Source organism: Protomyctophum parallelum (genome assembly GCF_964188405.1).
Source record: "Protomyctophum parallelum genome assembly, chromosome: 10".
Classification (NCBI taxonomy): Eukaryota; Metazoa; Chordata; class Actinopteri; order Myctophiformes; family Myctophidae; genus Protomyctophum; species Protomyctophum parallelum.
In genome coordinates this window covers 9,409,464-9,434,507 of record NC_139704.1, presented here as the reverse complement: position 1 = coordinate 9,434,507, position 25,044 = coordinate 9,409,464, and the positions used below count along the sequence as shown (strand labels likewise).

The 25,044-nt window shown below is 43.8% G+C and overlaps 1 protein-coding gene across 1 annotated transcript in view; it reads right to left on the bottom strand.

Moving 5' to 3' along the window:
• Positions 1-4,414: 4,414 nt before the first annotated feature.
• peli1b (pellino E3 ubiquitin protein ligase 1b) overlaps positions 4,415-25,044 on the bottom strand; it is a 59,656-nt gene continuing 39,026 nt past the window's right edge. The window contains exons 2-7 of the mRNA XM_083775552.1: positions 22,606-22,924; positions 15,898-16,027; positions 13,847-13,948; positions 13,195-13,392; positions 11,756-11,944; positions 4,415-5,013 (exon numbers count right to left, since the gene is read on the bottom strand). Of these exons, the coding sequence (XP_083631678.1) occupies positions 4,435-5,013; positions 11,756-11,944; positions 13,195-13,392; positions 13,847-13,948; positions 15,898-16,027; positions 22,606-22,688 (1,281 nt within the window). The 5' untranslated portion in view covers positions 22,689-22,924 and the 3' untranslated portion in view covers positions 4,415-4,434. The remainder of the gene's footprint in view (positions 5,014-11,755; positions 11,945-13,194; positions 13,393-13,846; positions 13,949-15,897; positions 16,028-22,605; positions 22,925-25,044) is intronic.

Here is a 25,044-nt window from a genome sequence, read left to right as displayed (position 1 = left end):
GCTTGGTTGTTTGTTCCATAGCCATACAAACAAAACAACCACATAACATCTGAGCCTCCTTCTTCTTCTGATCTCTTCCCTAGTGCCCTTCCCTTTTCCCACGTTGGACGTCCACCACTATTCCACCACTGACACCTGCTGGATAGGATGTTCACAGCCATTGCTCAAGAAAATAATGAAATCACAATAAAAAATATTAAATATACGGGTATTGTCAAATGCAACATTATTCTCACGACTTTTGGACCCTCTCCCACCGGTAACCTTACATATACTAAATAATACTAAATTGTTTATAGGTTCAATATAAGTCAAATAATATAGCCTTTCCACAGGAGTATCTTTTTATATTTTTCCAAAAAGAATACAAACAGCCAATAGCATATTACAAAGTTATTTCCCTCACTGGGGAAACTTCCGGGAGGAAAAACGGGCAAGCACCGGGGCGAGTAGTCCAGTATTCCTCCCACCTAGCCTAATCCTCCTTTGTCACCGCTGAGATCACTGGTTGAATTGGAACATTATTAAAATGAAAATCTGCCTTTAAAGTGAAGGCTGTGTTTTTATTTTATTTTCTATATTCTATTTGGTTGATACCTTAAAATAGGCATAATTAAGGTAAACTCATCAAACTCAAACTCATCAAATCATTTGAATTGTCCATTGTTAATTGTTATCTCTACAAATGACCTGGCCACTTAATTTGTGTTGATGTAAGAGCATGCTTTAACTTTCATGCCAAGGATTTGGCATTGACAGGGTTTTCAGAAGGAAAGGCGTTGAACACAAACCCATTCCAAGATGAAAAGTTTATTGGTCTGCAAAGTAGCCATACAAAAGCACAAGGATTAGAAAATGTTTTAGAATGGACTGCCTCACTGCCTTCATTTAAACATCACATTAGTCAATGAGACTAAAACTAAAACAACTAAAACTAAAAAAGTATAAGACTTTTCTCTTCACAGGATGCCTACAATTTGCAGTGATCCGCATGCCTGATTTGGAAAGAACTGTTAAAATAGACACATCTCACACCAATGAAACCAATAGAACACAACATCTTTTTTTAAACTTTATTGTTTAAAGTTGGTACAAAACCCCCCAAAACATTTAGTCCTACTTGAAACATTCTCAGCTTTTTGCCTTTGAAAAGGACACTGCAGAATCATGGGAGCGGAGCTCTAGAGGAGGAGGAAAGGTTAATTTATATTTCATCGTACAAATGTATCGCTTATCAAAAATCAGTTATTTAGGGCAAGCAACGTCATGACTGTATGATGAAGTATGAATTAAGCATCAATGTCTTTGTGAAGCAAGATCACATAGAGGCAACAAGAGTAAAGCCCTTTCTCACACTGTAGAGTGGTAGACATGCTTAACAAATCTCTCTGGTTAGCTCAGAGTGGAGTTAAAACACACACATTTAAAAGACAGACCTTTACTGGTGAGGTATTGTCAGAAGACCATAGCTGTGTGTGTGTGTGTGTGTGTGTGTGTGTGTGTGTGTGTGTGTGTGTGTGGTAACATAACAGGCTGATAGGTGGCTGTTTGTTTGCAAGTCTTTTTCTTTTGTCTCCCTGAGGTTTTAGTGTGTTGCAGACCAGAACATTGGTGGGGTTATTACTTATTATCAATGAGAATGTATGTGTATTTATTTTGTAGAGAGAACTCATAGACAGTAGAGATGGACGGTGAACACACACACACACACACACACACAGAATACTGTATACATTCATTTCATAGAGTAGGCTATACTTAAAAACAAAAAAAACACATAAATTAGAAAGATACACGTTACGCACAGCGCACACACACACACACACGCACACCTACAGTTCACCCCAATTCTGCACAAGACAAGATGACCAATTTACCGACAGTCTGACTCTGTGCACAGTAAAATCCCAAGTGCTCTTTTGAATTCAACATTCAGGATTTTGCAGTCTTATTTATTGCTGCTATATGGATGGTGTTACCAAGTCCCCCTCCCTACATACAGTACAGAATGAGGTGCCATTTCATAGTTATAGTGTTTTATACTTAAATCATTTTCTGTTCCGTTTCCATTGCTTCTTGTAGTTTTAGTTGTAGTTTATTTTTCTTTGTGCACTTTATTTACCATACTAGCGCTTTTGAAAATATATTAGTCTCCACACAACACTACACTGAAAACAAATGACAAGAAAATCACAGTACTTTATTGAAGTTTAGATCTCTTTTAGGTGTTTGTCAGAAACAAAATGTTATGTGGACCCTGATATATTTTCACCCATTGTTTGCTCCATGCACTGCAGGTGTGCATTTAATGTTTGTGTTAAACACACTTTGGAATAACTGACATGTTTTCCTCTTGTACAATATATTCATATCTAAACTGTCTTTAAATAGTTTTAATGGTGAATGCTTTTTGGTGTGTGCCAATAAAAATAAATGGAAATGTGAGTACCTTGTCCCCCGCTTGTAATTTTTTTTTGGAATTCTTTAATTCCTATTTTCTGATGTATACTTGATTTGGGTTTGGCACTCCACTGGAAGCCATTGATAATGCGCAACCTCTTTCTCATTTAGTTTTAATGGGGTCAATGCGTTTCATGGGTAGGGTTTCAAGTTTTCCTCTTCTGAATGTCACATCTTCATGCCAGATATGGATTTAATATGTGAGCGCAAAGAGCTTGACTTAGGTCAGTATAATTCCCAGAAACAAAATGCAGGGGAAATACTGTAGAAGCAATTGGCCATGAAATCACAAAATTAAATAAGCATATTGGACATTCAACAAATCAACAGCCTGCATGTTATGAGTATGAATTAACAATTGTCCACACGTATTTGTTTGTACTTGACTGTGTTTTAACCTTCCGGGAGTACCAAATGGGTGAGGTCTGTCGTTATGGGGTCAGTCAGTTCAGACAGTTAGCCATGAAGTAAATCACAAGTCACAATAATTATATTTTGAATTTGTTATTCTTTCCTGCTTTCGTCTAAACATTCTGGAATTAATTGTACTATAGCACTGCATCTCACATCCCTACCTGTCTGAAACCTTAGAAGCCTAAAATAAATGAGAATACACACTTGGAAGTACAACAGAAGAGTGCATTTTGTACAAAGGTATAACTTACAAGCCACAGGTTGGGTGAACTCCAAGATACACATTACACATTATCATAGGAACAGAACCTAGCCACGCAGGACTGTGGAGTGTGTTGCAAGGAAATTTACTATCCAACCGAGGTCTGTGTGTGTGTGTGTGTGTGACATTAGGTGCAAATCTAGTCTTAGAGCTGAGAGAAAGTAAGCTGCACGTCCACACAAACCTCATACTTGGCCTTGTAGGTGTCAGACATGCACCTAAATGGAGGGAACATACTCCCAATTTCCCATAATGCCAGAGGGCATCTCCTTTTTAAATTCTATTGCTTTGAATGTGTGAGGTTGATTTCCCATAGTGAGAGGGCATCTCCTTTTTAAATTCTATTGCTTTGACTGTGTGAGGTTGATTTCCCATAATGCCAGAGGGCATCTCCTTTTTAAATTCTATTGCTTTGAATGTGTGAGGTTGATTTCCCATAGTGAGAGGGCATCTCCTTTTTAAATTCTATTGCTTTGACTGTGTGAGGTTGATTTCCCATAATGCCAGAGGGCATCTCCTTTTTAAATTCTATTGCTTTGAATGTGTGAGGATGCAGTAATGCGTTATGGAGAGAAAAGAGTGGAACTTGTTAATACACACATTACAGCTACGCAAAGTGAGAGCACACCAGACAGTTTCTAAAAAGGATTTAGAAACAACAGCTATTAAACTACTTCCCACAAATGTCTGTTTAGTGCTGGTAGCGTAGGAAATAGGTGCCAAGTAGACACAGAACCCGAGAGTATTGAAGTTAGGCATATTTGAATGACAGAGAACCTATCTTAGGTGGGAAAAATAAAGGATGAGACGATGATTTGTGGGCCATAAATAAACATCATTGTTTAAGTTAGCTCTTATTAGATGAACTGTATACACATGTATATATTGCAACAATAAGGGTGAATAAAACCGTAGTTTTGCATTACGGTATATGTTAGTAGTATAGATAAATACTGTTTGTCAAATGTCCGTTGTCAACAACACAAAAAAACAACATAAAATCTTCACCCAGTCAGCAGTGTTCTTTGTATTTTGTTGAAGCCTTTTTTTGTGTCTCTGGTTTTCACATGAAAATATATAAATATTTTGTTCTTTTCATTTGTGAAAAAGCAATATAAAGGTCACTTAAAAATGAGAAGCAGAAAGAGAGAGAACAGTAAAAAATAATGCTTACAAAAGAACGGAAAAGTAAAAGGGAGAGAATAATCAAAATAAAACAGGGAGCGACATTCCTCTGCTTGGTCATGACCGTCCCCCCTCCCCACCCAAAGTTGTTCCCCTCCCCTCCTGGACCTGTCCTAGTCTAGGGGTCCCTGGAAGATGAGTCTGACAAAGCCCTGCTCCCCACTCAGCTGCTGGGCACAGAAGGGGCAGGCTGCATGGAAGGTGTGCGTGCCATGCGGCAGAGGGATCTGGCTCCAGAAGCCCGCCGTCTTCTCCGAGCACACGTGGCCGCATGGGCTGAAGGCGTGCGTGGGCGGCGCGGCGTCCAGGTAGAAGCCGGCCTCGCAGCCCAGCCACAGCGGCACGTACGGTCCCTTGGTGCGACACATGGGGCACTCGCGGTGGCGGCCCTCGCGGCCCTCCCGCTCCTCCCTGTGGTTGCCCCAGTTGTGGTAGCCGTGCACGTGGCCACAGTACAGGTACACCCAGGGCTGCTTCTCGTCGGGCGTGTCCTTGCGGCGCATGGAGGGGAAGGCCAGCGTGTTGAAGCCCACGGGGCACTGGGGCCGGGCGGCGTTGATCTCCTGGCGCAGGGCCTCCAGGTGCTTCAGGGTGGGCGTGCGGGACAGGCCCTCGGCCGTGCGCCACAGCAGCGTGGCCCCGCACAGGTCGATGAGCGAGCCGTCCACCAGCTCCTGGCTCTCCGCCTCCACCTGGACAAGGACAGACAGAGAGAGATAAAGAGACTCGTTAGAAGGATGGTTTTGCAGTAGCTAGGCGATTAGATAGATATCTAATGGAGGAGCACCGCTTAAAACAGAAATAAATGTAATTGAACTGAACAACAATGAGTTATTAGAACAACCACAGCCCAGCCAATCAGAAGCATATCTGAGTTTGAGTTTCCTTGTGTCTCTATCTCTCATATATATCATTATATATATAAATCTTGTAAAATTTTAAGAAAAAAAAAGGTCTCTTTTGGATATGCAGCTCACATCCCTTTGTACTATTACTATGAGATGATTGCGAACGCAGTGAGCCACTTACTATGACAGCAAGGGCTGAATGTCTGTGTGTGTGTGTGTGTGTCACGCTGTTACACCACCGGCCCGCCACCAGAGGGCGCAGCTGTAGCACACACACACACACACACACACACACACACACACACACACACACACACACACACACACACACAGGGCGCAGCTGTAGCACACACACACACACACACACACACACACACACACACACACACACACACACACACACACACACACAACCACACACACAAGAGCTGCGTTCGCTTCACGCGTTTGCGCGTCTTACTTGTATACTTACTGCTAGTTTGTGCATGGCCATGTCTCCCTGTGACAGTGATGCATTATCCACTTTTTCCCACTAGGTGGCAGTCTAAGCTATGCTTTTTTATTCCTCCCTACTAGGACGAGAGTGAGTGAGTGAGTGAGTGAGTGTGTGTGTGTGTGTGTGTGTGTGTGTGTGTGTGTGTGTGTGTGTGTGTGTGTGTGTGCGTGTGTGTGCGCGTGCGTGCGTGTGAGTGAGAAAATCAGAGACATTTTGGCAGCAATGGGAACTCCGGAATTGTGGCGTGGCAGTAGCATGTCACCATGCACTCAGAATGACGTTTAAAAGAGGAGCAAAGACAGAGAGAGATAAAAGGAAGACAACAAAGAAAATATTATACTGAATGTACTTTGTTGTTGTTAGTACAGTGCCGACAACAAACAGGACATGACAATGTATATATATATATACATTGTCATGCGAGTACCAGCTAGTGCAGGGGTCGGCAACCCAAGATGTTGAATGAGCCATTTTCGACCAAAAACATTAATTCAAAATCTATCTGGAGCCGCACATTTTTTTAAGCCTTAAAATGCTTATATAATGAAGACAACAGGGCTGCAAGTGGATATTAGCCTATCTATCTATTAAAATAAAGTGCGCTATGGTTTAACTTTCATTACATTATTATGCCATGTTTTGTTGCGGCCCGTCACCGTTTATATACCTGACAACAGCGCAGTTTGTTCGATGCAATCGCATCACACGACTCATCACAGCCAGGCAACCGAGAATGCTGGGGCTGAATTGATATCATTGATTTGTTGACTGGTGATGTTGTTTGCCATTTTTATGGCTCTGTCTTTGACTGTCTTTGCGGAGAGAGGCATGTCTTTAATTTTCTGTATTATCTCAGTTTTGTTTTTGAAGTCTGAGAATAGGTGCTCTGATATTTTAATGAATGACTCCTTCATTATGGGCGCGTTCGGAAATAGCGCACTGAGCCCACTGTGCAATGCAAACTAATAGGCGAGTGTGCTCCGGTGTGGTATTTCCGAACGCGCCCATAGTCACCGTCTGTGAACGGCTTGCCACGTTTTATTATCTCCCGGGTTGCAACGAAACTAGCAGTAGTGGTGGAGTTTGAAGCTGCGAACCACTTTTTAAAAGTTAGTTTGCTCTCTTCTGCAGTTCTGCAACAGCCCTCTTTCTCTCATTCCCAGCCGGGTGGTCAGCTGCAAACTTAACATGCTTTCCCTGGAAATGTCTTTCAATGTTACTTTTTTTGTTGCTTGATAGTTTGTCACTGCAGATTAAGCATATACAGGCAATCCATCTGCATTGGCTGTGAAGGCATAAGCGTCTGTCCACGAATTGTTAAAACCTCGGTTTTCGTCGGCTATTTTCCTTTTTCTCCCTGTAGAAGCCATAGCGTAGCAGCAGCCTCACACACACCCACCGGTTTGTTTACACCTGTCTGGCGCAGCATGCGAGTGTCGCATGTTATGACACAAATTTTAGTTGACATTATGTGCTGAAACTTAATATTTATTCTACACATTTTTACAAATTTGGGAAACTTAAGAATGTTTCTGTCACGTTTTGCCTCCTACAGAAACCATAAATGAAAAATAAAAATGTGAAAAAATAAACATTATACATTTTCATCGATTTTTTTGTAATGCTACAGAGAGCCACCAGGGGAGTGCTCAAGAGCCGCATGCGGCTCTAGAGCCGCCGGTTGCCGACCCCTGAGCTAGTGTGTATACACACACTAGCTGGTACTCACACTAACTACTTGACTACTGTAAGCTTATAACAGTTACACAATGACGGGGGGGGGGGGGGGGGACAGAGGTTAGATCAGCAACTGTTATTCGTAGAGCACTTGTCAAAACTGAATTACAATGTGAGTTTTACAACCAGTAAAATACTAATAAACTGCAGGCTTACTCCCTTATTGGGATTACTCATGGTTAGAGCTGAGGTCACTGATGCTGGGGGGGGGGGGGGGGGGGGGGCATGCACACACACGGCTCAGTGAGCATGCTGTGTGGTTATTAAATATAATTGACCAGACTAAGAGTACTGCTGGCTTTAATGAAAAACTCTTGTTGTTGATTAATCATTAGCTTCTGCTGTCATTTAATTAGACGTCAAGATGGTCACATGGTGTGTGTGTGTGTGTGTGTGTGTGTGTGCTTCTGTGCGTGAGTGTGTGAAGGACAATGTACAGGACTCTGTCCCACAGAGATAATATAATAGGTCAGTGGTTAATTATAATGCTGAGCTGTATGTTTTCAAGTCTAGGTTGGTTTGAGTCAAATTCACGTACACATACAACAATACAGTTTATATATACTGTGTCTCTTTTACAACAATACTAGTTTTCAGCCAAGCAATGTCCTTGGTTAAACATGCATTCCCATAATTCCCATGATGCACAGTTTGCCGTGCATTATTGGTGAGTAGGCCAACCCGGGGAGCTAGAGCAAGCAGATCATACTTTTTCTTTTTGGTGTATGTAGTAACAACAAGGGAACAAAGTACACATCAGACCTTTGTGTTATTACAGCTATACTTGGCTGTGTCTTTTGCGTGATTTATATTTGATGGCATGCTGCACCGCACAACAAAAATAGACAATCTACACAAGGTCAAAACACATAGCACTGCGATATTCAGATTTTATCCAAAAACATCACTGTGACCACAATCACAGTAAAAACCAACCTCTCTTGGGCCACATCCACACAAAGTTGTTTTCATTGTAAAACAGTGTGTTAAATGGAAAACGATCCCGTCCACATTTCCATTGCTAAACCTCACTACTTGCCAGCATTTGAATGCTGTTACAGATACTGTACCTGCTTCTGAGAAAAGAAGAGGCAACGACATTCAGAAAAACACAACTTCCTCCGTTCTTGTGAGTCCATTCTGGACCCTTTGTGGGATTATTTTCATGTCCACGGAAAGTAAAAATAACCCTGAATACAGAAGAATGAATAAATGTGCCTCCTCAGGGTTTAGCTCTATATTAAAGACCAGCACACACCGGGTGCGCAGCGACGCGGCACAGGCATTGCCGCACGGCAACACCTGGAAAATAACGGAGGCGGCTGTTTTGACGCACGGCGTTCGCAGACAGTGTGTGTAGGGCTTCTGTCTCTCGAGACAGTCTGTTGACTAACATCAAATTCAAAGGAAAAGAGGGCACTGTTTTTCATTTGTTTTGTCGATGGGTTCTCAGATTGCCTCTATATTAACCGTCTCAGTGAGGAACGAGACTTCAATCACAAGCCAATGCTCAACGTGTTACACCCAGGCCCAGCATACTGATCCATCATGCTCCATAGCCCTGCTTAATAGGAAATAGGTGCTCTTCCATTAACGGCCATTTAAATGGCCAACCAACAGTGAAATATGGAGCCGTCTAATGTCGGCTACTGCAGAGGCAGTTAACCCACAGATATTAAAGGCCAGGTGGAGATAAGAGCAAGGCTAATTGTGTGCTGCGCTGGGAGACTTGGAGAGATAGAGAGACACTTGTATTTACTTAGCATCAGGCAGAAACCTACTGTCTCCATATTTCAACTTCTTATGATTTTCATTAATGAATGCCCTACTTCGTCATACAAGAGCGTCACATAAGAGTAGTGAAACGAGCAGACCTGCAAGCTTGTAGATAGGCTATTCTCACTGTTTTGCATTTTTTCATTAATGGAATAAAAGGAATGGTTTTGGACATACAAGGATTTCACCCCGGCAGCGACAAAATGCTGATGTAAAGACTATGCATGTGTGCTTTACTGATGGGAGACTAGAACAGGATATAATAGAAATAAAATACTGTGATGCTGCTCACACACACACATGCTCTCACTCTCAGGCACATGCACATACATACACACATACTACAAATCCTACAGTAGATGTCAGCACTAGAGGCTCCGATTGGACAGCGGGTGTGTGAATGTGGGCTGTGATTGGTAGACAAGTCCTGACGTCAGTTGGAGGATCCTTTTACTAGGTCCTGTTTCACACAGATCAACACCCGGACCCGTTCCCATGGAGACGGCATCCCCCTAACCCCAGGTGGCAATGGGTGTAAAGAACTGACTGAACTTCAAGCCTGGGTGAGAGGACTGGTGTGTGAGCGTGTGTGTGGTGCATTTACATTCACCCATTCACACACCAATGCCTGAGGAAACCATGCAAGGCACCAACCTGCACATCGGGAGCAATTTCAGAGTCTTGCTCAAGGACACGACACTAACTCTGGGAGAGCCCGGGTTTGAACTGGGAACCTTGCGGTTCCCATCCGGTCACTCTACCCCTGTGCCACTGCCGCCTACATCACTGATAGTTATTACATGGCTATATGAGAATTACATGGCTATATGAGAACAAAATCAATGATTTCAAATGAAATTATTGATACAAAATTATAATAATTATGATTATGATTATGATTTTTAATTATTGACTGCCAAAAGTATTCCATTAGATTCAATGGTTAGAACTGCAGATTGGCCAACTAGCATGTTCAACAAATCCATGTAATCAATAGATTTGCACGTGCATGGTGTGTGTGTGTGTGTGTGTGTGTACTGCATTCTGTAGGTAGATGCTGTGTTGAGTGTAGGTAGATAAGACGAGACAGATGGACGACAGACCGAAAGACAGACAGCCCATTTCAGGTCCGTTAGAACGGTGTACTGCAGCTGTCAATGCAATCCCTATGAGAGGCATAAAAAAATACCCTTATTTCACTGGTTCATTACTGAGGCTGTAGCGATTTATTTTGTGTTCTAATAAAGTGTCCCTGCTGTGCCATATGTTTGATTTATTTGTCCTTTTCAATGTTACATACCTGCCATCTCAATATACAGCCCACAATGTACTATAATATACTCCATCAGTGTCTCAAAACTGATAGCATTGTAAATCTCAAGTTAAAGTACATCACGGTCGCATCCCTTGAGGTTTTCAATACCCACATTTGTTGTCTCCACCAGGCCGAAGGCATAGGGAGAGAGTATATTTTGCGCTCCGTCTGTGTGTGCGTGTGTGCTTGTGTCCGTCCGTCCGTGTACAGCTAATCTCCGGCACCGTTAACCCAGTCGATGCCAAATTTTGCACACACACTCCCTGGATGCCAACGATGTACCTCTGCCCCAACATTTCAATAACGGCCTGTTATAGCACCACACTTTCTTTTATATTACTGTCCAAAAATCCCGCAAATCGTTACACAGTATCTCTATAGTCATGTGTTCAATACGGATCTGTCCGATATTTCATATTCATCCTAATTGGCTAACATTGGCTTTCAAAGTTTGAAGTTTGTTTTGAACAAAAAGCCTCAAATGATGAACGCAGCATGCAATTTACGTGAAATCTTTCACAGACTTTCCTACTAGGCTGAGGAATATATCCCACCCTTTTCACATTGGCCTATTATAGCACCACCAGGAGGCCACAACCTGATCTGCCCTGGTGGAGACCTGTGCCCCGAGGGGCACTTTTCTAGTTTAGTATTATTTTAAAAGTAGGCTAACTACAGTTGAATTTCAATGGCCAGAGTTAGTGTCGAAGTGTCCTTGAGCAAGACACTAAACCCCTAATTGCTCCTGATGTGCTGGTTGGTTTCCGCCACCATCGGTGTATGAATGTGTGTGTGAATGGGTGAATGTAATGCACAATGTCTGTAAAGCGCCTTGGATAAAGGCGCTATATAAATGCACCATTTACCAATGCTCGATTCTGATTGGTCAATCACTGCATTAATGGCATGTTATTTCTTGCTATGAAGAATATCCTCACCTGATCGGTCAATCAATCAATCCGCCAAGCTTGTTTTATACTGTATGCAACATGGCAGCCATGTAAAACAAACACATTTTACAGCTAAACGGTACACCCAAAGAATATTTTCTTTTAAACATTTCAGGCAAAAAAAATGAAAAAAAGGTAAGCGGTAACAGAATATGAAATCATATTTGGTGAGCCAGTCATGGTTGAGAACTAAACCACTCCAGGATGCTAATGAACTCGGTGTCTAATCACCGCGTCCGAGTTCATTTCTCAACAGTGGCCGGCTCACGACTCGTTAACCCTGGCGTCATGTACACCCGGTCGGTGTCTTACCATCTTGCCTCGCTGCTGCGCCGAGCGGGTCTCCCGCAGTGTGAAGACGTTGCCACAGACCGAGATCTCCCTCCACACGCCAGGCTTTGAGTCCTGCATGAAGCCATTCCTTGGGTGCATCACCAGAACGCCGTTGGTGGTGAGCCCGTCCATCTGCCCGTCCGACGTCTTCCACTTAGCGGCTTTCTCCTGTGGAAGGGAGGTGGGACAGTTATTTGAGTCAAAAGGCTTCGTGTTTTCTATTATATCTCTGTTGTCGGACAGAAACAACCTACAGTATCCTCGTCTCCGACAGACACAGTTCCGCGCCAAAGAAAGACCCAAATTCCGAAAGATAAATAACTGGAGAGCAATTGATTAAGGATGGTAGGTCCATGTCCATTGTAATGCTGTCGGGTGGAAACCAAAACAAGAGTCAAATAAAAATGCAAGCTAAAGTAGCAGATCTTTCTACAAGCTCAAAATATGTCACTTTGCAGGTATGCTACTTCTTGTGTGACGCTGTGGTATGATCAAGTAGGACGTTAATTTAAGATTTTTTTTTTTGAAATAACACAGAGTGTAAAGTTGGCCGATGATCAAGGCTCCAAGAACAGTTCAAAGTCCAGGAATGCAGGGTTTCTTATGTTTATTTCCCTCCACAAACACCTAATAAATAGCAGTGCAGCATATATATATACACAGTGGGCCTAGGCAGACAATGACACTAACACAAATAAGGCTGGCCAAAAATAACTTCAAAATCTGAAATGAACACTAGAAAAGCTAAACTAAATAAACAAAACAAACTAAGAAACAGGCAAAAACCTTACACATGAAGGCCCCGGCAGCTCTCCCTTAGAGTTGTACTAGTCTGCTCCAAGTTAAAAATCATAATCCTCACCTGAAGCCTCCCTTTTATAACGGGTGAGCCACACCCAGAACACAGATTAGCAATTTACTGTCAATTAACTAATCTCCATATATCTGACATCCTATAAAACAGCAATACCAAAAACTTGTACACCACATACATATTTTACACTTTAGATACCAATAATACACATACTATACCAAATACACTTTAAAATAATATTGCAAACAGCTACACCCACACAGACACTTCCAAGCTGGCCGGCATGATGCTCATCAAATGGAAGCAGCTATAAATTGTGTGCAATGTCTCTACTATTGTCTATAGGGCACAGGCTGCCATGTGACACGGAGAATGGGAGGTTTCTGCCTGACAGTAATGATAATGTCCATATGTATGAAACAAGTCAGACACGCGCACACGCACACACACACACACACACACACACACACACACACACACACACACACACACACACACACACACACACACACACACACACACACACACACACACACACACACACACACACACACACACACACACACACACACACACTCTCTCTCTCTCTCTCTCTCTCTCTCACCCCCAGGAAGATGTTCTTGGAGGAGTCAAAGCCGGCTGCGAATATGCGTGCCGTGTAGGGAGGCGTGCGCCCGCACATGATGCGGCACGCAAAGCGCGAAATAGTGCTCTGGACAGACTGGGTGTCGGAGTTACTCTGACTGCCTGCCACCGTGTCCGTCACCACGTAGTCTATAGGACTCTCTGTGGATCGACCGATCTGGCAGAGGGAGAGAGAGGGGGGGGGGGGACGTGATAGAGGGAGAAAGAAAGACAGGTGGAGCAGAGTTCTTGGTCACAACTCATTATTAACCCAACACTTTATGGTACTGTACACACTTGTTTCAAATCAGATGAGTTGTTTTCCTCAATGCGCGACAATCCGTCAGCCTGTATGGTTGATGAATACACATCTGCATCAGACAGATAGGCTGATAACTGCTTGGTTCATCTCAAGGGATTGTTCCTAATAAAGAATTTCAGACAGACACCTAATATCCTAATAGCAACATGCGCTGCAATGTGACGCATTGCAAGCTTGTACAGTATATCGAATATTACCAGCGAAGAGCTTTGGTGTAGAGAGCAACAGGAGCAGAGATAATGTACAACCCTGGGGGATACAGCAGGTCAACAAAGTATATGTGGTTTAAGTGGATAAACTGGTGGGTTACCTGGAACATGTCTGTATTGACGTCATGGGTGTACTCAACCACCACTGTCTGAACACGAGACAGAGTATAAGAGATGCTGTGCTGGTCTTTGTTGCTTATGGCCTGGAGAAGGAGGTAGAGAGACAGAGTATAAGAGATGCTGTGCTTTGTTACTTGTAGAGGAGGAAGCAGGGAGAGGAGATAGGGAAAGAAGGGAGCCATGGCAGGAGGAATGAAGAAGAAAAAGGAAATGACAGCGTTAAAAAGAGAGTAGGGTGACAGGGAGTAATTTGATGTTCTTTTTCCATCATCTGAACAACAATCATCTCAACCACAAACATGTTAATTAAACATTCTCTTGGTCTTGTAGTTTGATTGTCTCTTCTGTCAACACATTATAAAATGTATTAAAAACGTTGTAATGGTAGGACAGGCAACTGAGGCAAGGAGAAGAATAACCTCCACACACAAAAACACACACAAGAGAGAGAGAGAGAGAGAGAGAGAGAGAGAGAGAGAGAGAGAGAGAGAGAGAGAGAGAGAGAGAGAGAGAGAGAGAGACAGATGGAGATAAAAGACATGAGTCAGTCTCTGCTGCTAGCTAGGCCCAACATCAGTCTAAAATGGTATTGTCCAAACAAACCACATACACAGTTTTGTAAACCTTTTATGAGATTGCATGGACTTGCATTCATGCCATATCGCCCACCCTAACCACAACCTTATCACACTTCAGTAACATCCAATCAGGGACACCAAATTTGGCATGCCGACCCCAATCAACTAGTTTCATGTCTACCATTTGTCACCAAATGTGACCTATGTCAGGAATACACACTCACAGGACAGCCAAGGGCAATCACTCTTCCAGACACTTTCAATTACAGCAGCTAAAAGCCTGGCCTGTGTGTGTGTGTGTGTGTGCGTGAGTGAGAGAGAGAGAGAATCTATTGGATACAGATGTTAGAACAAAGAACCAATAGTGGACACACCCATAACATGTGAACACAATATGTACTATGTACGCACTGAAAGACACACACACACACACACACACACACACACACACACACACACACACACACACACACACACACACACACACTATGCTAACCTGTCCAATTTAACAGGCCTTCAAAGTACAGATGGAAACAGACTTCCAAGGACATGAAGGACTTTTGGTGAGAAGCTGCTCCATTACCTTTAACTGTTTCACATTGTTCGAATACCCCTTTAAAATCCTGTACAAGGCCATATGCCGACTTTTGGTTACTTTATTAAATTGTATTTATTTTATTAATAATTTATCGATTTTTCAGAAAGAAACACAAAGACTAAGGAGAGCAAAATAAAGCCAAACAAAATCACACCCATGTGAAGAGAGTGGTGCAACTCCGGGTGGGGGTCCCCGGAAGTTCCAGACCCACAGGAACGCAGCCAGGGTTCAGGCCCGGTTCCGGCAAGCCACCCCGCGTCCGAAACGGTCGAGAAATGACAGTTACCGTGTGGGGGTCCCCGGGGCGTCCCTGGAACATCCAAACCCACAGGAACGCGCACAGTGTGTGTGTTGGGCTCCGCAACAGTGACACTTGATTGTGAAAACCAACAAAAAGCTATTTTCGTGCACACATAGCGGTCTAAAACTCTAGACTATAGGAGTGGTTGCACCACTCAATAAAAGAGGAATAAGCGGGGGGACAAAACACATTATATATATCAAATCCTTTGTTTACTTAGGGGGAAGCAAGGTTTGCAGAGCATGCTAGCTTATTGCCCTGCCCCTGTTTGCCAATTACATAACGCTCATAAAACATGTTCTTACAATAGGCTCTAGTGGAGCAGTGCACTGTACCTTTGGCTGGGTTTTGACAGTGGCTGTGCATGTGCGTGCCTGTGTGTGTATGATATGCCATCTTGTGCACGTACTGTATCTTCATTTCGGATACGTGCACTATATGCATCCCTGCGTGTGTGCGTGATTGCAACAGTTTGCTAGTACTAGTACTGTAGTATAGTGACACAGATGTGACTGTGTGTGTGTGTGTGTGTGTGTGTGTGTGTGTGTGTCTCACCTTGGCTGCCTGTGGAGTGCAGGCAACGTGTACAGTGCTAGGTTTGACCCCGTTGGCCTTCGGTCTTTTACACAGTCCAAAACGACTCTTACGCCTGCCTCGGTCCCCATTAGGCAGTGAGCCATTGTACCTATACACACGCGCGCACGCACACACACACACACACACACACAATACATAAGTTCGATTTGTATATAACGGACTACGAACGTGCACGGAAACACAAGCACTCACACACACACAGCGATACAAAAGCAAACAAAAGACAATGGGGCATTATTGTCTGAGCAGTTGTATAATACAGTGGAAAACAGTCATTGTGGACTTGTGGTATTCTATTGTACTCCCCACCCCCCCCCCTCTCTCTCTCTCTCTCTCTCTCTCCTTGTCATACAGTGTATGCTGGTAACAACAAAGGGCTGTGTAGTTGAAAGGCTGAAAAAATAAACAAGAGACTCATTTCGGGTCTGATCGACAACCAACCAAAGGAGAATAAACAGTAGCTTACACGGGGATAGAATAGGCCTTCTGTGACTCCCAACAACACTCTGCTCTTTGTGTGCGTGTGTTTTTGGTCAGTAGTACTAGTAACCAACCACCAGAAGTGAAATGTGCTGTAAAGTCCCAGTGGTCATTGAACAGTGTACAACAATCATTTCATTCCACTTGTACAGTATATTGGCATAGTTGAATTAAGGATTTCATTTTACTGTGTGGGATCGGGTCGAGTCGTCCCGGCTTCTCTGAGTTTATACGAAGTGTGAGTCTCACAGGAGGCTCATAATGTGTTGTTTACTTGAAGACATTTTTGGCTTCATCAGAGACAGGAGAGAGAAAGGAACACAAGGGGGAAATCCTTAGATTATACATTCAGATGTTAACTTTGTTGCAAGAAAATAGCAGATCTTCTGATATGTCTGCTATTTTTTAAAGATTTTGAAAGTGAGAGAGTGGTTAAGTCTGTCCGTCTGTGAGTTTTATAAATATCGAATCAATGAAAAGTATTAACAAGAGTGTGACCATATAAATACATTTTTATTTTCCATTTCCTGGTTTGGACATGAGGTTTCCACCCTGACGATATGGGGATATCGATAGAATATGGATATCGTTGCAGAAAACTTGCATCGCCATATTTCAACTTTATAAGTTTATATGTTTATTTTTTGTGAATTTAGGTCCTACTGTATGTCCATCATACAAGAGTACAACGTGCTGTAATTGGTTCTCAAAGTGGGGTCCTTGGCGGGGTTCCACGGGTCCATGTAAACGTTGGCAATTCCAAAAATAGCAGACACACAAGCTCACAGTGCGTCACTTCGTGCCCAAGTGTTTGAAAAATGTTGAACAATTTCACATTTGTTATATCTCAAATCTTCTGGGGGTCCCTGGCACACACAATTTCGGATGGAAGTCCACGGCCACATTTATATCAATTTGCGAAACCAAAAATAATTTGAGAACCGCTGGCAGTAAAGCGTGTGTGCAGGACTGTGTCCCAGACAGCTACGCTGTGAGTGTTTGTGTTCGCTGAGTGAGAGAGAGCATATCCATGGAGAGCAAACAACCCTGGAAGAGTTTGCTGGGTAACCATGGCGAGAGAGCAGCCTCCCAGTAACATTTAGCTGGAGTAACCATGGCAAGAGAGCTTAAACCAGGCAGAGACGGAGCAGGGTGTCGTTGGCCGAGGGTCCCATGAGCACGGCAACAACTTGTGTTTATGAGTACGTGTGTGTGTGCGTGTGTGTGTGTGACTGCGTGAGACTCACGCAGGCCCTGCAAGCTGTGGGCCCTGGAGCTTAAGCTCCACTAAATTCCATTGTTAATCCGGGCCTGACGTGAGTGCGTGTATAAATATTCTCTCATATTAAGATCCAGTGTTAGGCAATATATTTGTGCTCATAGTAAGCCAAAGAATCACTAACTTTCTTGGTATCTGTAAAGATAAAGTTTCAATGAAGTCGTACCCCCTCAAAAAAAATCTCTCAGGTCTAAAATAAACATTTAGTTGCTTTAATTTGTACCACTTCGTTAATTACTGAGGCTCATTATTCCACAAACAACACAACAAATCCATGCGGTAAATCAATTTGTAGTTAATGTATCAGCTCATGAACACTGAGGATGTGACCATGTGCCTCAGCAATTACAATACTTCACTGAGATACAAATATATAAACGGCCAAGACTTTCCATGACACACTATCAAAAATACCAAGTAGGATGTTGAAATTCATCTCACAGAGCATCTAAAAATACACGATTAGTATGGGAATCTATGAGTGGGGGCGGGGGGGAAGGGGGTATGTGTGTGTATGCCTGCATGTTATTGCTTGATATTGGACCAGGACTCAGTATGTGGATTCAGATCATTCTGGGAGTCCTTGACATGAACAGGTTTGAGAACCACTGATATAGAAACATAGGTTTTTCAGAAAACTGTGATGATTTAGAAGATATTTTGTAGACAAAGGGTCACCATGCAACTCCTTGGGTCCAAAAGGAGTTAACGCTAAAACTGTCTTGGTTTGGGCCATTGAATTCCATGCGTTGAATCACTAGGGACGACGGGCGTCAACGTGCAACAGGGACAACGCTAAAACCATCTCGACCCTTTGGTGTGGTTAGGGCTTTGGTGAGGAAATAGCCAGCACACAATGAATGTCCTTTTCACACATTTTATTTACCTCCGTCCCACGGACAGAAGGGACGCGTTTCGACCTGATACAGTACTGTAGGTGTTCCTCTGCGTTGCGTGTAATAAATAACACACAAACACACACACACACACACACACACACACACACACACACACACACACACGCATGCATGCACGCACGCACATATCTGAAAATGGCCAGGGATGTTGGCAGCATGGCATATTCAGACCCATGAGAAGCAGAGCTGTTTAAAAATCCACAGCGATGTTCCCCAGTGCAGCAAACACATTCATCTCCAGAGACTATACAGCATTCCTATGGATTAGGCCATTAGCAACGCTACGAGCATGCCAATGTTGGAACCACATCAGGCAGGAGAACCCACCAGGCTGCACGTTGATGGGTCCTACACAGCACTGCGTGCGTGCGTGCGTGCGTGCTAAGCATGACGTTAAAATGTTTTAGGCCGACCAGCTGAACAAATCTTGACATTTCTAAGACCTTTCATGTTTCTGGAAGATGCTTCCTACATTCTATTGCTAGTTTGATCACTTCAAATACCCTTTCATCTTAAAATAACTAACGACCAAAAATAGCTGATCTACAAGCTGAGTTGTGAGCTTGTAGATCAGCTATTTTCCGTGCGCAGCATGCTTTCAATGAAGACACACTGGCTTCTATGGAAATGACTGAAATCATCATCATCATCAGACTGTAAATAAAATGGTTATTAAGATTAACCATATTTAAAATGATTTTAATATCTACAAGCTTGCAATTCATCACGATGTGACACCTTGTCAGCTTGTACAGTGTGTGTTATTTACATTAGTTATACTATAATGTCTTAAGTATACTTAAGCACAAATAAATAACTTTAGTAATGTTGTTTTGTTATGACTTCTTGAAGAGTCCCATTGACCTTGGGGTGGCATGGCCTGACCTTGAACTCAAACATGCGATGATGCGAGTGGAAAACGGAAAACTGTGTTCTTCCTTGTAAACGTATGGACTTTACTGCCTGCTGAGAGTTTCCACATAGGAAAGTTTCCACTATCATCTCCCAGACAATACTGCTCCAGCACATACAACTCAGAGCAACAAACAGTGAGTCAGCTGGGAAGCCAACTTAGCCAAGAGTGTGTGTGCGTGCGTGTGCGTGTGCGTGTGCGTGTGTGTGTGTGTGTGTGTGTGTGTGTGTGTGTGTGTGTGTGTGTGTTCGAAAGAGGGTCTATGTCTGTATGACAGTTGTGTGATATCTGTGTGCTGTTTTTCTGTGCATTCCAAAAGGTGTGCACGGCGTGCGCGCGCGCGAGAGAGAGCGAGAGACAGACTGACAGAGTGTGAACCTTATACTCCATCGTGCAAGGGTGTCACTTGCCAAAAAGAACATACCTACCGTATAAGCTTGTTAAGTTCTTTTTGGCAAGCGAGTAAGCGACTACTGAGTATGAGTTAGGCTTAAGTGAAAGTGTGTATACATTTAGCTTGTGCTGGTGACCCTAAAGGAATGGAACAGTCTTTCCAGGACAATACAGGACCTAACCCTAAAGGAATGGAACAGTCCTTCCAGGACAATACAGGACCTAACCCTAAAGGAATGGAACAGTCCTTCCAGGACAATACAGGACCTAACCCTAAAGGAATGGAACAGTCCTTCCAGGACAATACAGGACCTAACCCTAAAGGAATGGAACAGTCCTTCCAGGACAATACAGGACCTAACCCTAAAGGAATGGAACAGTCCTTCCAGGACAATACAGGACGCACAGGGAGCGATGGAGGAAGTCCTTCACTGTCCACCGACACTAGGGAACGTGTGCGTGCGTGGCTGCGTGCGTGTGTAGATGTTTGCATTTGCACACAAGCAGCACGTACACATCCTCGCTCTGTATGTGCGTCCCTGTACACGTGTAATGTGCAGTGTGCCCCGCAATGGCCCGCATGCAGGATTGCTTTTTTCTGTGTGCCTGCATGCCTGCGTTCACGTGCATGTGCATGTGCGTGCGTGCGTGCGTGGTACACTCAGGCCAAGCAGAAGGGAGTGGTGGAGGTTTTTCCTACAGCTGAGCGTGGGGTATGCAGTCAAAACAAATCTCCCTCTCCCTCACACTGAGCAGACAGTTCTGGGGGAAGGGAAGGGCAGGGCGAGTGCTTGAAGCAAACAAGTTTTCTGTTATGAATAATGTTTGCCATTAGCAGGATTTATTTTGGCCATGTCACTAGAAGCAAATTTTTATTTTTTTGTATTTTCACTATTTTTGCACAACGCTGTCGTACAACAAAGTATAAAAAGGGGCTTAAGCTCCTCAGATTTTATCGTCAAATATTTAGCGTCCTCTTACTTCCTACTAGGGACAGTTTTCCAGTTGTTCTCACTGTGTCCCAACAAGCCAACAACGTCATCCTCCCAGGCCCGTACTGTGACCAAAGCACCAGTGATTGTGAGTGGTTGTGTTGGGCTGGGATACAGGCTGTGACTAATACATACAGCTATGACCAACACATCTGTGACCAATCAGGCCAACAGTAGAAGGCTGTTGTTGTTACTGGGCAGCTCCCAGGTGTAAACAAGTATGACTGAATGAATCCGAAGCAGAAAGAGCATAATGTGCTTTTAGCGAAACCCTTCCCTGGTGTTGAAAACTAAAGAATAATCTATGACCAGGTTCCCACATGGAACATTGAGTACAAATTGTTGTACACATAACCAAAATAACTCTGGAAGAATTAAATGACAGCCTAACTGAGTTTTATAATCTCAGTAAGGGCTATATTATTTTTTGAGGTGCGCTAGCCCCTCCTATGCCCAGCTTTGTAACATGATGATTTGATTGGCTGATCACCGCTTAGTGATGATTTGATTGGCTGAGCAAAGTACATATTCAAGATGAAAAGTGAGGGCAGAAAATGAAGACGCCAATAGTGATTGGCCAGAATGACATTCGTGATGATTGGCTGAGCACAAGTGTGATTTTTTTTGCCCACTCAATAATTTAGCGATTCTAGCCAGACGTCAAAATTATTCATGAAGACAGAAAGACTGTTCTGAACATCGGGAGGATTTGTCTCACCCATCTATTGTGTGAGTGACACCTACGGGTGAGCACTGTGTGAAATGACACAACCCCGCTTTCTTCCCCGCGAAGGGAGGGGCTGCCCCACGGAGGGAGGGTCTGGAAAGAGCGCCGCGGCTTGTGATTGGGTGAGTCAGTGGGGTAGGGAGCTCTCTGCTGTGTTCATTGTAGGAGGGGGTCGCAACTCCAACGGGGCTGAGTCGCCTCAAGCGAACTGCGTTCTATGTTCGACACGGCATCTTGCTCACTTTAGCTCGCTCGGAGGCGTCTCTCGCGGCTAAAGTTGGCTCGAGACGGCGCCCCTCCGTCACAGTCTAAAACTATACAGTGAAAGTCCATCCCTTCGTGGGGCAGAAAACTCTGACACTTACTGCTGACCCCAACTCAATGACCTCTTCCTTCTTGACTGGCACTTGACTGGTGGAGTCTTGAGAATGGGACTGTGTTCTGCAACGCAAGGTGTATGTAGGCCCTGCATGGATTCATAAGTATGGTTTTCTAGCCCTGTATTTATCATTAATCATTCAATGTAGGCCATAACTATAAACCAGCCACAATGTGCTACCATCAGTAGTCGAGTCATGCAACGCCACATTTTAACACACATTTACACTATCCTACAAGGCTTGAAGCAGGAAACTTTCGAATTAAATCAATCACCTCCTTCTATGAGGAATAGCTCATACAATACAGGAATAGGAATACAGTTATGTACTGTACGACAATGTGTCAACCCATAATTGACCTTCTTCACCTTGATAGGTCAAACTGCACCACACTGTATGTCAAATACTGAATTATATACAGTAGCTTAATGGTCTTATAAGTTGACGATGTCATGTGTGTAACTGCGAATATTGAGCCATTGCGGACAGAGTGACACTGCACACGCACACACTCACACGCGCAGTCGCGCACACACACAGGATAGTGACAACAGTTTGAGTGCGAGTCTGGTTACAGGTGCTTACCCCAGCACAATGAGCTCTCCATACTTGACTGGCACTTTGGTGGAGGCTGTAGTGGAGATGTTTTCCTGCTCGGGGGAGTACATTGGGCACGGCTGGCTGAGGTTACAGGAGGAGGCGGTGGATGGGAGATGGTGAGGTTCAACCCCCGGGGGAGGGCGAGAAGAGACGGGAAGGAGAGAGGAGGGAAAACAGTCGCTGGTTACTGGAAGACAGGGGAGGAAGAGGAGGAAGGGGAAGAGGAAGGGTCAGCTGAGCCTCAGCTCCGCCCTCTCATCCTTCATGCGTCCGTCGTTGGCAGCACCCACTGCCCTGTCCTGCCCTAGAGAGAGAGAGAGAGAGAGAGAGAGATTCAGTTCCTATTACATACTGTGTACATTTTGTGTACATCTGGTACATTTTGTTAGGTCAAGGCTCCTAAGCTGGTACCAGATCCCCAAATTGTATAAGCTCTGAATATGGGGGGTTTGGGGTCAGTCTCTGACGTCACCAAACTATATCTAAAACAAACTATCTCATCTCTTTGTTTGGTCATTTGTCAATTTCTATGAACACAAATATGCATTTCTTCAGGGAGGTAAGAGCGAGAAAGAAAGCAAAGGTAGATCAAAGATAAGACCTCAACTGTACGCTCCAACAAAGCAGACTGCAGATAATCCCTGCCTGACACAGTTCTTAGTCACTCACAGGCCAGGGCAAACAAGGTCACCAAAGAAAACCATCATCATAATGGTGTTCCTCTACAGCAGACAGCAGTGGTTCTCAAAGATGTACAGTATATGTCGAGGGACGGGAGAGTGCGTGAGCACAGAGACAGATGAGGTGACAGTGAGTGCAACATTAATGTCAAGCTGGGAATGGAACCCGGGATGTTGTGGTGGCTGAGCCTCCATGGCACCAGTTGACACGCGTGCGTGTGGTCTTACGGCGGGTCTCTTTGTTGCAAACACGCTTAGCAAAGATTACACTGTCAAACCCAGCTGGCTGGAAATAGGGAAATACTTTCATATCTCTCACTCAAAGCTCATTAGTGATGTTATTGTGATGGCCAACGAGGTCTTTGTCAGGTTAATGCTCACGTGAATAAAACAGGACGGACGTGAACGCGTGTGTGCTTCCTGTGGAATTATTGACCTGGGCACACATTAGTGACAAACACACACACACACACAGTCACACACACACAGTCACACACACACACACACACACACACACACACACGAGAAAGAAAATAAGTCATGGAAAAAAGATAATAGGAGTGAGATTGACAGTTGGTGAGAAAACTAAAATAGAAATTTCAGTACCAAGTTTGGATAGTGTGTGTGTGTGTGTGTGTGTGTGTGTGTGTGTGTGTGTTTGATTGATTGATTGAAATATTTATTAACAGTTTGCAGAATTACAGTACATTTCAAGCACAAACTCAATACAAAGACTGTTAACTGTGAGTGGACGACCCAATTAAGCATTACACTTGTTTACAACAGTGTCCACTTTGTTCAATTCATCAAAACATTCAGAGACGTACAAATAGACACTTCTATATAGTTAAAGAACAGAACAGGAATTCATCATAAAGGAGGCAAAAAGGGAAAAGAAACATATACAGTGAGGGGAAAGGCGGTGGGGGGGATTCAGATTTTACGGGGGCCAGTTTCGAATTGCAGCCGTCCGTAGGTGCCCTTTGAGAGCGGTTTTGAAGGAGTCAAGGGATTCACATGTCTTAATGACTGTTGGTAGGTCGTTCCACATTTTGGTGGCATAGGAGCGAAAAGAATTTAGACCCTTGTTTGTGCCGAATCTGGGTTGTACATGGTTTGTTGCACTCCCTCTGGTGTTGTGGGTGTGGACTTTGTTAACATTAAGGAAGTATTCTAGACAGGGACATGGGTATCTTGGTGGTGTATCAAATCTTGTGGACCAAACCCATTGCAAGATGCTGTACTCTGTCGTCGACCCTAAGCCATCCCAGCCTGTCAAAGTGGGCAGGGGTGAGGTGTGTGTGTGTGTGTGTGTGCACGAGGTTCATACATAATCCCAAGAAAGGCACAGCCCTTACCAATGCATGTAGTGTGCTCACTGTACTGTAGCTCACAAAGGTTACATACACAAATGAAAATGTGGACCATGTCCTTGAGCAAGGCACTGAATCCCCAACTGCTCCCCCTGGAGCTGCTTAGTGGCCAACAGTATAAGACTGTGGTTGTACTGGTCAGCTCCCAGGTTTTAATGCGTGTGTGTGTGTGTGTGTGTGTGTGTGTGTGTGTGTGTGTGTGTGTGTGTGTGTGTGTGTGTGTGTGTGTGTCTGTGTTTCTATGTGCAGGGCGTTGCTGAAAATGAGTATCTGTGCTCAGCTACTTCCCTGGGTAAATAAAGAATAATTAAAAATGAAAATTAACTACCCATTGTTTTGTTATGGACTTGTCACTTTGGCTTTATGCTCAG